The 13,255-nt window shown below is 36.8% G+C and overlaps 1 protein-coding gene across 1 annotated transcript in view; it reads left to right on the forward strand.

The window, feature by feature from the left end:
• UBR5 (ubiquitin protein ligase E3 component n-recognin 5) overlaps positions 1-13,255 on the forward strand; it is an 85,074-nt gene that overhangs the window by 24,622 nt on the left and 47,197 nt on the right. Inside the window, exons 8-10 of the mRNA XM_054648191.2 lie at positions 6,417-6,566; positions 8,559-8,770; positions 13,085-13,201. Coding sequence (XP_054504166.1) covers positions 6,417-6,566; positions 8,559-8,770; positions 13,085-13,201 — 479 coding nt within the window. The remainder of the gene's footprint in view (positions 1-6,416; positions 6,567-8,558; positions 8,771-13,084; positions 13,202-13,255) is intronic.

Here is a 13,255-nt window from a genome sequence, read left to right on the forward strand (position 1 = left end):
ATGTTCTTATTTTTCTGTATTTAAGTATTGACAGTGAGTTCTGTGCTGTGCAAGGTACACAGCGAAGACAATTGTTGCTTATAGGAACAAAGTCTAAAGATGTATAAAACAAAAGATGGACTGGGATGTCTTGAGGGATTAGAATAGCCACTGAAGAATAACTGTTGATAGTGTTTGTTGGGGGGCATGAAAGTTATGGGGTTTTTTAGGATCCCAGGCTTTGTAACACTGGATTACTTTCATCTATTTTGCTGCTCAGTGAGATGCTGAGACTGCTGTGTGGCTTGCTCATAAAAGCTAATTCTAAAACTTTCTAGTGACTTGCATGTTTTTTACTACTAACATATATTCTTAATATTCATAAAAGTTTTTAGAGCAAAAATTACGTGCTTTTCTAAAATCAAGAAGCCTTAATAGAGGGCAAAACACTTTACAGTGGTTACAGTTAGATCGAGAATTTAGTCTTCATCTCAGGTTCCCCTTATAAATGCTGTTCTGGCTATAATGGCAAAATCCTGTAATGTAAGTGCAGCTGTTTTTGAAATACTGCCTGTCCCATAAAATTGCTTTTTATAAAAGACTTTGAATCTTCTTTTGCATTGGCTAAATAATTTAGGCAGTCTTTTCTTTCTGAGTGAACAGATTGGAAAACATAGCAGCCAAATCCAGGGTTGTGTTAGTTGCACTGCACGAAAAGAGCACATCTGAGCTCTGACTACATAGTAGCTTTTCTTCTGTGTGTCAAAATGATGTTTTGATATTTTTCTAATAAATGGTTGTATTTTGGTTTTTTCTTTCTGCTCATCTGGTTCACCAGGAAGGTTCATGGGCTTCGTCCATCTTTAGCTTGTCAGTCATGTGATTAGAGAATGGTTTTTTTTTTAATTTCTGCAACAAAAACTTTGCAGTTCATTTTGCTTCTTTTAGTTTTAGTTGCATCTGTCAAGCATCTTTATTTTGCTGTAGAATCAAGACTCTTTTGGTGAAAGGGGTGAAAAGTCTTGAATCTCAGTCTTATTTTTTGGTGATCAGCTCAATAGGATTAGACAGATGCACTGGAGGAAGTTAAATCTCAGAAGTTTCCAAGTGTTCAAAGCACTTCTCAGTCTTAAGGATACCCAAGTGCATTCCTCCAGAATTGACCTTAGGAAGATAAATTACAGTTAGGAACTTCTACTGTAAATTACTGCTTTTAACCATACTAACCAGCCTTCAACAGCATCAGCTGTTCTCTGAGTACCTCTTGTGATTCTAAGGATCAATTAATAGGGACTGTCTGACAACCTGTGACTGGTAACATTTATTTGAAGGTGCCTCCACTACAGTCTGTGAGTCTCATCTATTTGACATGGGTTAAAGTGATATGCAGAGTTTCCTTGTCCTCACTGGATGTCCAGAAAAAAATTTTCTCCTTGGCTTAATCTTTAAATCTTCTTCCCTGTTCAGAGTAAATTTCCTGTAAGGGATTGCAATGTCCTAAAATTAGGTATTTTCCCTGTTTTACCCCACAGAGAAATTGGGCTATTTTTTCCCCAGTTTTTATGGGAAAATATATGGAAATGATGGCAGAAGTGACACTTGATCTGTCTTAATGCCACTCTTTGGAGATGTAATTTCTGATTTGTAGAATGTGCATGCCTTCTCTGTCCTAAGTTTTATGGGTGAAAAACAGTTTGTTGCACAGAAATTGATTCGTTTGGTATGATCAGTTTGAAACTGATCAAAAATCTAGCTGAACACTAGGCAGTGCTATCATAACTCTACTGTTGAAACATTGAATAGTAAAAATTAGCAGCTTTGCTTGTGTCACATGACCATGCAAGCTAGTTTTCAGGAAAACCAAAATGGCCAGAGAAAGTTGCCTATAGCTCTTTTGAAAAGTATTTTTGCTCTAGAAACTTTGCAGTCTTCCTGCTTTCACTTGCCATCTCACATCTGGGTGCCCCTTTGGAAATACAACATCATCAGAGAAAACTGTGGATAACTGATACATGCTATATGCATTCAATTGTTAGGCTTTTTTATTGTTCTGAAAGATAAAGAACCTTTTTTAAAATTATGCCAAATTATGCTTTAAAGCTTTTTGATTTTCATTTCAAGCACAAGAAAAGCAAGTGAGAAGACAGAATTTGCCTCTGGACTTTTGAGGCTCTTGCATTTCAATTAAAAGCATATGTTAATTTTGTCTTTCTGCCTTCTGCATGTCTGATGCTTTGTGACCCTTAAATTTAGGGGTTACTTCTCTAAGCTTTCCAAGCTAGAGAATTTTTTTAAAGCACTTTACATGTAATTAAAAAAAATAAATCATTAATAAGCTGAGATACTTTCCAAGTACTGTGAAATTAATATATTCTTGTTTAATGGATCATATATTATTAGTATTGTAAACATTATCTATCAGACTTTTTTTTGAGGTAGCAAAAAACATGTTTCAATCCTTCCTGAATTCTCAAAATGTCTTAAGTGAAGAGCAGAATGTTACTTTTCTGTACAGATTGCTGTCAATGAGTGTCTCTTAAATATTTATTTTTGGATCCTGGTGTACTTTGATTTTTGGTTTTTCTCATCTAGTCCTGTTTCTTTTGTTCTGTGATAGTTAGCAGAGAGGACTGTGGGTTCATTTGTTTCATAACAAATACGTAAGGAGAATAATCAAGGTAAAAATATATAGGACAAGTTCATTTATCATAGGAAAGACTTGACAGCCTCTATGAGGCTCATCCCAGGCTGTATTAGAGGGTTCTTGTAGGCTTTATGTTCTGTTAATAGTTGGGCTAGAGATGCTGTAGATGTTAAAAGGTTTTATTGTTTGTGCAGTTCAGAGGAGTGCATATTTGCTCAGTAACTTTTGCATGGTACGATGGGTTCTCACTGGTGGGACTTGTGAAATGTGGGTTTGACAACATCCAGGCTGCTTTGCAGAGGAGAGAGATGGGCTGGTGTTGCAGCAAGGCTTCCTGTGCTGGCTTCCAGGGAGGGGAATGGGAACTACAGCCTAGTGTAGGATCAGCTCAGTGGTTTGCCTTTAGGGAAAACAATTAGATAATAGGGTTGGGGGTTTTTGTGGTTTTGTTGTTGTGGTTTGGTTTTCTTTGTTGTTGGGTTGGTTTTTTTTCTCTCTGTTTTTGTGAACTTCAAGTTGGGTAATATTTTGAATAAATATTATCTTATCAAGAATGAATTCTGGAGTTCTGTTTTAGTCTAGTTTCCTAGGAAACCAAAACAAATGTTTCTCTCCCTTCACTGTCGCAGTTTTGCCAATTTAATCCAAACTTGAAAGAGGAGGAGGTACTGAACACATTGAATACTTGAATATTTCATAAAAGTGTGCAGCTGAGAAGAGGGGAGAGAACTTATGATTGCACCCTTAAGGGAGAAGGTTTTAAAAGGATCTCTACTTGTCTAAGCAACGCCTTCAATTGATGAATCTGGTGATAATGCTATTTGATGTTTTGTTTTTTTCCTCTGAACTGGATATCTTTTTCCTTCCAATTTTCTTTGGTATTTAGTAGTGAATCATAGATATTTTCTTACAAAAATAGGTTCATCAGAAGTATCACACTTAGATGTGAAGGGAGCAGTCTGATTCTGGTCTAACACTGCACAAGATGAATGATATAATCCCATGGGATTTGTCTGAAGAGCAGGAAAATAAAGACATAGAGAATGTTTTTTTGGCTTTTTTTTTGGTTTTGTTTTGTTTCGTTTTTTTAAACTCTGGATTCTTAAACTGGATGTAGCCTTGCAGTATCTGTGTTTTCACAGCGCTAAAAAAATTCCAGTGATGTTTGAAGGGGAGTGGATTTGGCTCCTATCCCTACTGGTTTTAGCACCTTTCTTTGCTGATATAGAAAATGGAAGAAGGGGGATCTCTTTCAGAAATACTGGAAGAAAATTAAAATCTGATTTGAAGCTGAAATAAGAGGGTAAGAAAAGGCTTCATTTCGTTACTCATCTTAATGCGTATTTAGCCCAAAGCCACATAGTTTTGGTTCTTACGTCTGATACTTGAATTTTTACCTTTTTTTTTTTGGAAACACAGCTAAACTCAAGATGCCTGACCTGGTGGAAGGTGTGTGTGTATGTGTGTGTTACAAGTTAGTGTGTGTTTTCTGTCGAGAGGATTTCTCACATAGCTTACCTTAAAAAAATCCAGTGTTGTCTGTTTTGAATGAGGGCAGAAAGTTCTTTTCTGTACTGGGCAATTTGGTTCCTAGAAAGAGATCAAAGTTCATTGCAGTTTTTTTTCCTGGACACTGACCAGAAGATAATCAGAACTAGTTGCTAGAGTATGGAGGGGTTGGAGCTTACCTAGGAAAAGATGGTTGTGGGAGGAGGGAGCAATATGTCAATATTGGGAAATACAACAGAATCTCATCTGTGTTCCCAGCTCTGAAAGTCTGTTACTTACAAGTTGACACTGAAGGTAAGGTGTACTGCAGCTTTATAATTGTGAAAAGCCAGTAGCAGGCAGGGTAGGGGTACTCTGAGTGATCTGAACTGTTTTAGATAAAGCCTGTTTGCCAAATGTGAATTTTCTTTCTAAGATCTCCAAGCAGCCTGTCATGGATGACTTCCTAAAGTGTACTGTGTGAACTATGGAGTCCCAAATGGTGTGCTTTTAGAAGCACAGCCTACACTTGAGTGGATTACTTAATTAATGCAAAAAGCATTTATGCAGGTCTTGCCTTAAACCCACTGTGCTCACTGGTTTGCAGTGCTGTTTTTCTGTGGACATTTGGTGGTATGTGTTACATTTCCTGTAGATGAGGGTTTAGAAATACAAGGATGAATATTCTGATGTGCAAGCATGTGAAAGTCTTAAGTGAATTAATACCATCTCTAAGAGCAGACTTCTGGCTCCTTTCAGTTTTTTGATACCCTCTACTTTGGGTTCCTCCCTCCATTTCATTCCAGACACTGAGAAAAAGACCCATTATAATCAGATTCTGCTGTCAAGAATGCTTGTTTTCTAGCCACTGTTTCCTTTTATGCCTATGAGATAGAGGCTGAGAACTGGATGTGCAGGAATTGTGCTGCTGCCAGGGTTCCTGAAGGGAGTCTGTGTATAGCCTCACATGGGATTTGTCGGTGGTTTAAGCTGATGAGGTTGTCTTGCTGCCAGAAGGCACTGTCCTGCCATTCCCTTGCTTGGGGATGAGATTTTTGGGCCTGTGTGGGATAGTAGAACCTAATTTGGGGAGCCTGATTTTTTTTTTTTTTTGGGGTTTTTTTTTTTTTTTTGTTTTTTTAAAGTCAGATTTGCTTGAAGGTTTGGGAAGGGCAGAACTATTTCCTTTGACAGGAAGCAGTAGGGTCTGGTCAGCTTTGCAGCATGTGGTGAAGCTCCACATTTGGGGCTCTGATTACTCCATTAAGTCAGTCTGAAGATCCATCCCCACCTTACTTCTAAACCTAGTGAACTTGTGTTTCAAGCCAGGTGAATGCACTAGTTAGATTTAGAAATCCATCCTTGTCCCAGGGAGGTGCCCGCCACAGGGATAAAGGAGGGAAGTAGGGACTGACCTTTTGTGGTAAGATGGTGGTCAGGTTCACTTGTCTTGACAGTCCATATTGCTGGCCTTCAATAAGTCACGTGAATTTCCAGTAGCCTCTTTTGTGTGTGGATAGAAGCTTTAGGTTAGTTACTGGAAGGAGATTGTTTTGCATTTTAATGATGATCGTTACTCCAGGGAAACTCAAGTTTTCCAACACAGAAGCGAGGGTACTCAGAGTATTTAAGTTCAACCTTTATGTTTGGTTAGGTCTTCTTTTTAAACTGCATGGTATTAAAACATTGTGCTTTTCCCAGATAACTGTTGTTGTTCGTGTAGCTCCCATTTAAAGATTTTTATTGAGAGCTGCAAGTTGCTGGCTTGTGAATTAAATGAGTACATCATTCTCTGAAAGCAACATTGCATGGGGAAAGGTGCAGTCTTTGGCATCAAAGACGTGGCTGTGTGAAAGCTGCCTTTCTCTGTCAGCTCTGTCCTCCCTCCATTCTAGGTCATCCTGGGAGTTCTGCATCGCATGCATGAGTGTGTGTGCACATGTGTGTATATGTCTCCATCTTACTCTAGTGCCTTTAGTTCTTTCAAGTGACAGTCAAAAGTTTGAATTTCTGGGATACAGAACAATATGTTTTGGGAAAGTCTTGTTTGGGAAATGTAGTTAGGTAAGTGACAGAGCAGTTCTTGCAGGGAAGCTGGTTTTGTTCACTAGTTCACCAAGCTTGATTGTAAATGTCGTTGCATAGGAGGCACATGAGTTTGCACTGGTGAATCTGAAGAGCAGAAATTCAATTAATAGATAGGATTTTTTTTTTTTTTGTTTTGATATTTGTTTAGTTGATGGTCTCTCTAGCTGATGTTTTAAGTAGCTGATTATTCACTTAAGATCCTTGTCTCCTCTTATAGAGGATCTTATGTCTCTTCTGGATGCTGACATACATTCTGCTCACCCAAGTGTCATTATTGATGCTGATGCTATGTTTTCAGAAGATATTAGTTACTTTGGTTATCCATCCTTTCGGCGCTCATCACTTTCCAGGCTAGGCTCATCCAGAGGTAATTTTGCACCTTTTTTCTTTGTAATATGTAGTTTGCTGTGGGAAAAGCTAGTGATAGTACACACTGGTGGTTTAGATGCTGATTTAATGTGAAAGTAGACTGTGCTATGTTGTCAAATATAGAGTAGGCAAGTAGATTGCTGCTCATCAAAATTTTTATGAATTCTGACTGTTAGCAGGTAAGTTCTGCAAGAACGTTGGTAGTCATATATTACAAATATAATTGTTGATCATTGCAAGGTGTTATAAAATTATTGCATGTCAAGTTTATTTTAAACTGTAGTGTATGTACCTACTAACATAGATTGCCATATAAATATATAATTTGGTTCAAAAATTAGTAATAATCGATGACATGCAGCATTCTTAATACTTTCTTTTTTTCTTCTTCTTCTTCTTCCTCTTCTTCTTCTTCTTTCTTTCTTTCTTTTGGGTTGCTCTTTGTACGCTGTTCTTCATGTTTCCTTAGTTGTTCCATTACAGAAGTCACCTTTATGGAATGAGGAACTTTAGATAACAAGGAGGGAGAAGAAATCTAAATTTTACTTTTTTGAAGGATTTTTATAGTTGGATAAGGAGAACTATTGGCAGGTGATAAAAAAAGCTCCTTGAGCAGTGTTAGGGCATTTTTTCTTTCAAGCATTATACATTTGAAAAATTTATAGCAGACCATGCAGCAATTTCTTATCTTTTTGAGGGTGTTGCCAGAAATACCTAGAGTATTTCCAAACTGTTAATCCAGCCTCTGATGTGATTGTTTATTTAGTACAGTTTTGTTGCCTTTCATGAACATGTTTAAATATATTAATTGCTGAATATGTAAGTTCCTGTTACAAAATTATTAGTCAAGGGCCAGTGTGATGTTTGCTAGAAAGTAAGTACAGTACTTATATGAAATAGATCTGTAAGACAGGCTGTCGTGTTTGGCTCATGTAAAAACTTTCCCATTTGTCTAATACAGCAAAAGACCCAAGACTTGGTGTAATCCATTGAAACTATGAGATAATAATGCATCATCTCATCAGTATATGTAGTTCCAGTTGATTTTTGTGAGCATAAGTGAGGTACTTCATAGGTTAAATACATTTATGTGCATGTGCGAATATTCAGCATCTGACATAACTCCTTCTAAATTCCTCCTTTTTTTTCCTTTCCTAAGGTTATTCTATATAAAAGGTTGTTCTGTATAAGATGTTACCGTGATTTTCATAGTCCTTGTTTTCCATGTGTAGTTGAAAGTTGAAACTTGTGGAAAGTTAGCTTGATTACCTGATTTAAAAAAAAAATTTCTGCATGAGCGAACTGCAGAGTACTGGCTTTAGAAAGTTTATAGGCTAGTTGGAGGGGAAGCATTTTGGTAAGAACATTTTTCTGTCAGGATCCTTTTAAAAACTTGTCTGACTCTTGAAAAGTTTTCATTTAATCTACTCAAAGCAGATACACTTTAATTTATTAAATCCAGTCCTATAGAATATTGCTTTAAACGAAAGGGGTTGGATTATCAAATATGTATGAGAGCTTTTTTTAATGCTTTCTTTCTTTAACCTTTTCAAATTACTGTTTTTTCTGGGAAAGTTGCTGTGAAACTCTCTAATAAATAACTCTTTTTTGGTTTGCATAAAATCTGGCAGACTGTATAGACTTAAGATTCTTCTGTTAATGTAACTACATTGATAAAACTGCAAAACTGCATATTGTACTAGAAAACTAAATAGAAATGTTAAATGTATTTGGCCTCTTATGATGTAAGTGAAATTTCTCTAGCATTTTCATAGTGCAAAAAACTGTAAGCCTTTATTTCTAGCTTATTTTATGTTTAGTGATTCTAAAGTATATATTCTTGAAAGAGTTAATATGTTGACTGTTGCATGTCAGGACTATATTTTTGATCTGTGTGAGTAGATTAAACTGCTGTTAGTTGCATCCTGAAGGGTCTTTACTAGAGAGTGGCTTACTTTTATCCCACTGGTGTGACCCAATTGCATACCAGTTCTCCTTCTTCCCTTAGAGAGAGACTCTGAGCTGTTGCGTGAACGTGAGTCCGTTTTACGTTTGCGTGAACGAAGGTGGCTTGATGGAGCCTCATTTGATAATGAAAGAGGCTCAACAAGTAAGGAAGGGGAACCAAACCTGGACAAGAAGAATACACCTGTACAAAGTCCTGTTTCTTTAGGAGAAGACTTGCAGTGGTGGCCAGATAAGGTATGGAATTCTTTAATCTATTATTTGCATGCTGAGCAATTGATCTGTTTATTTTTTTTTCTGAATAAATACTGTGAGTTGCCTTTTTGATGATGACTTTTTAGTTTTGTGAGATAATGTAATAAAGCATATTCCTTATTATGCACACGGTTAAATTACACATAATTATTGACACCCTTATAGCTGCCCTTCTGTTACTACTGTTTTAATTTTCTTCTCTGTGTATTTTCAAGATACTGCTGTAGATCATAAGGCTTAGGGTTTTCTGTTTCTTTCTTACATTTATTTGGGTGCTCAAAGCATTGGCAGTAGGGAACTCATGAAACAATCTAAACTATGCTTCATCAAAGAAATGTTTTTTGTAAGCATTATTATTCCTAGAGATACTTTCAGTTTGAGTGGATTGGGCTTTTAAACTACAGTAGTAAAAATTTACATTTACTTGCAGTTGTGTTTTGAGTTGATCAATAACTTGGTTGCTCCTTCAAAGTCCTTTGGCTTTGATTAGCTGTTTTTCTTTATAACCTTAATTCCATTTTCAAGGCAAGAAGTAATAACTGCAGGAGATAAAAGTAGTAGAAACACCAGCTATATGTACCAACAGTTGAATATCTGTGGTCATTGTCTTTGTGAACTACCTAAATGTTTGGGGAGATGAGTTTTTAAAAGCCTAAATAAAATAAAACCCAAACCAAAGAGCTTCCTAAGAATGGAAGTGATCATCTATGTTTAGTAGACCAAATTTTATTGACTTGCTCTAGTGTTCCCATTTCTGTCTGTCCATGGGATCTGTGAGGTTGCTTTTTTGATCTGTCACACTTTCTTTCTCTGTGTCTCTGTTCATTTCAGACTAAATCTAGATAGAAAGCTTGAAAACAGAGGTGAATATAGAGGCTTATTTCTGCTAACAGCAGCAAGACTTCAGATGCAATTGTCTTCTTCTGGGCATTCAGACTGAGAAACTAAGAGACCTAAAAAGAATGTTTGTGTAGTAGTTGCTCTCTACCAGATCTTTTATGTCTAAAGTGTTTTTCCTTTGTTTGTTTTGGGTTTGTTGTTGGTTTGGTTTAGTTTTGTTTTTTTTATCTAGTAACATTGAACTTCTCTGTCAGTGAAAATTGGCAGCTTTCGTCCCCCTAGCTCAGAATGAGAAAATCTAGCTTGGGAGAGAGACATTCCAGGAATTTAACATCAATGAATAAATGTAGTTTAGATTTGGAATACTGACTCATCATCTTTGTTTTGGTAACGTTACTATGGCCGTTATTACTAGTAGGGGTTTTTTGTTTGTTTTGCTGTGATATCTAACTGTATTCCTGTGCACTTTATACTAAACTGCTTCCCACTTACCTGTTTGCATATGCACTCATATAAACCCCAGCTTCTGGGCTTCCAGCTAAATCAAGGTGTCTAACTGGAAAGGCCTTCCATTTTTATTCAAAAGTAATTTAATTTTGCATCATTTCTTCCATCTGAACATTCATAAGAAGTGGTTCTGTGTCTTCTCCTGCTGTAAATCCAGTATGAATTTTTGTTGGTAGCATTTTCCAACAGAAATTCTTGAAGAAGAAAGTCCTGGGAGAGATGGTTTAGCAGAGAGGTCAGTTCAGATGTCTCTTCCACTTTGGAAAATAGGAAGGGGGTCTGGAAAGGTTACTGGAAAAGACAGTAAAGTAGGGGGCAAGTGAAAGCACACGAGAAACCACTACAAAAGAACCAGTCATGTTTGCAAATATTTTTCCTTTGTTTTTCATTATTTGGACCTTTAGCATTTGGGACAGAACTCTGTAGAAGGCTGTGATGAGGGTGGTTAACTTTTGTTTGCGGGAGGTGAAGTACCAACCTGGGAGGCATGGGTGAAACTTTCAGAAAGCTGATAGTGCTCCCAAGTGCATCAGTTTCACCAGCAATCTGAGACTGACAGTGTATAGACATGTTGCTCAGGTACTGCATTTTCTCCACCAAATAAACATCATCAACTGCTCAGGAATCCAAACCAGTGAGTACATTCTTCTGATATTTCAAATATCAGAATATTTGTTACACTGTGGTACTGCCAGTCTGCATTTGCACTGTATCAGCCTTGTGCCACATGTGTGGGTAGTGTAGTAAAGGCAAGTATGGCTGGTCTTTCTTTTCTTGCTTGACTGTAATTTAGGTGCAAACCAAGCCCTTAGTTTTTTCAAGTAGGTGCATTCTGCTTGAGATACTGAGATTTTGCCAGTAGTCTGCATCATCTTCATGTATGTTGATTTCACTGGCCTGAAATCAGAATTTGTTGTTGAACACGAGTCTCAGGTTTACAGAAACAGAGCTGTTGTGTTGTTTGTGCATCTTTGGGCAGTTGGTTGAATGGCCCTCTGGAGGTGAATGCAGCATTGATCCTGAAGCACTTAGGTCACAACTGCTAGTATTTTGATGGAAGGGAATGAAAAAATTTGATTGGCAGGTCTCTCTAGTATTCAGCTTCTGGTACAAAGGTGTTTTGTTTTTAAAAGATCTGTTAGCAAGATGAAAAGTCAAAATGAGAGTGTCTTGGAGCAAAAATTAATTGCCTTCCATACTTAACTGTGAGGCATTAGGCCAGCTAACTTCTGAAGATTCATCTATGCTGATGAAGTCTAATGCATCTCATTAGACTACAGTAGGTTCTGATGACAGTTCTTTCTCAGAATGTACAATGTTTATGCCATGGCATGTATTAATAATCATAATGTGGATTAGTAGTTGTGTTACTTCTTTGCTATGTTGGTAGATGCCCTCCAGAACAAAGTAGTTCTCTAATGATTTAACCAATTCTAGAGACTCTTATCAGGGTATAAAAGAAAATTGCTTGTGATTGCTTCTGTCCTTTCCTCCTGCTGCTTTTCTTTTTCCCAGAAATACTGGTGAGCATTTGGTAAGAGCTGTACTGAATGAATCCTTTGTCACTCAAGGACACATTCACACCTTTTGGAATGTGCACTTCTGGGCATGAAAACAGTAAAAAAATAGTGTAAATCCAGACTTTCAAAACTAAAAGTGTTTCCACTTTTAAACTTCTGTGGTGAAAAGTCTGCTAATTTAGAGGACAGGTAAATGTACTGGATAGTGGGACTTTTTAAATAGCTGAGTTCAGTTTCCCCTCACATGGCTGAAGTACTTAAATGTGGTGAATTGTAATCTGAGAGTCAGTTAAACATACTGATCTGGGGAGATAACCACTGCAGAGAAGACCAGATATCATCTTTCTCATCTGTAGCTGTAGAAGACAGCATTTGATTTTATGCTAGTTTAAGTTGGGTTTTTTAAAAATTTTTTGTGAAGCTGTAAGTGGAAGAAAAATTTGAGTTATTAGTAGTAAGGAACTTCAGAAAGAACATGTTTATCCTATAGCTGCACTTGCTGAGGAGCAGTGAAACTTTACAAATGTTTCTCAGTAAACAGAATTTAATGTTTTGTGAAATCACTCCAATTCTCTGTCGCTTGAGATCTGTTTCAATGCAAGGAAGAACAGGAATTTGCAGAGGTGAGGTTGTAACATTGTATAGTTGCATTGATACAAAACCCAATCTAACAGGGAGGAAATCAGACCACTGAGGTCCCTGTAGGTATAGGATGAAGCAAATGAACGAACTGATGCCATGTAAATAGTAGAAAGATACCAGGTGAGTTTTGATAAAATGTTAAAAAGGAGAAAAGGGCGAGACGAATAACCAATAATTAGAAACTTTCCCAGCATGTCAGATTATCATGATGCATTATTGAGATATAGCACACTGATTTTTTAAAAACTTGATGTTGTTTGCAGTTACTTACTTTCAGAAGTGAAAGATAAGAGTTAATTGACAAAGCAGTGAATTTGATAATTGATTTCTTGGGTAGCTTGGAAAATACTTTCCTGACTATACTTAGTAATGGAATAGTGGAATTATGTTGCATTTTTGTTAATTTCAAACAGCCAGAATTTCAAGCAGAATTTTTTTTTTCAATGTTGCAAGTCAAGAGATCTTCTCATCTCTAATTTTATGGGCTGTGTTGTATTCTTAAAGCACCATATAAGCTCTTAATAAACTGTCCAAGTTAATTGCCATGTATATGCTATTGATAAAGGTCTTGGAAATAATATCTTTCTTTATTCCCTCACTTCATCAGAAACAATGATGTTTGGTGTGAGGGGGCATGATGATCTTGAGACAGTCTGGATATATCTTTATTTTCAGGTTCAGCATTCATGGGTGCTCTGAAAAAAAACCAATTCCAAGTTCATTTTTTTGCATTTATAGATGTATTTATAATATCATTGTCTTAGATTTTGTATTTCTGTGTTTGTAGGATGGAACAAAGTTTATTTCTATTGGAGCTCTATATTCTGAGCTCGTGGCTGTTAGCAGTAAAGGAGAACTCTATCAGTGGAAATGGAGTGAATCAGAGCCTTACAGAAATGCACAGGTACTGTATAGCTTTAAATATTCCCCTTCAGAATTATTTATATGCTTTGAATAT

The sequence above is a fragment of the Agelaius phoeniceus genome, chromosome 1 (genome assembly GCF_051311805.1).
Source record: "Agelaius phoeniceus isolate bAgePho1 chromosome 1, bAgePho1.hap1, whole genome shotgun sequence".
Taxonomy (NCBI): Eukaryota; Metazoa; Chordata; class Aves; order Passeriformes; family Icteridae; genus Agelaius; species Agelaius phoeniceus.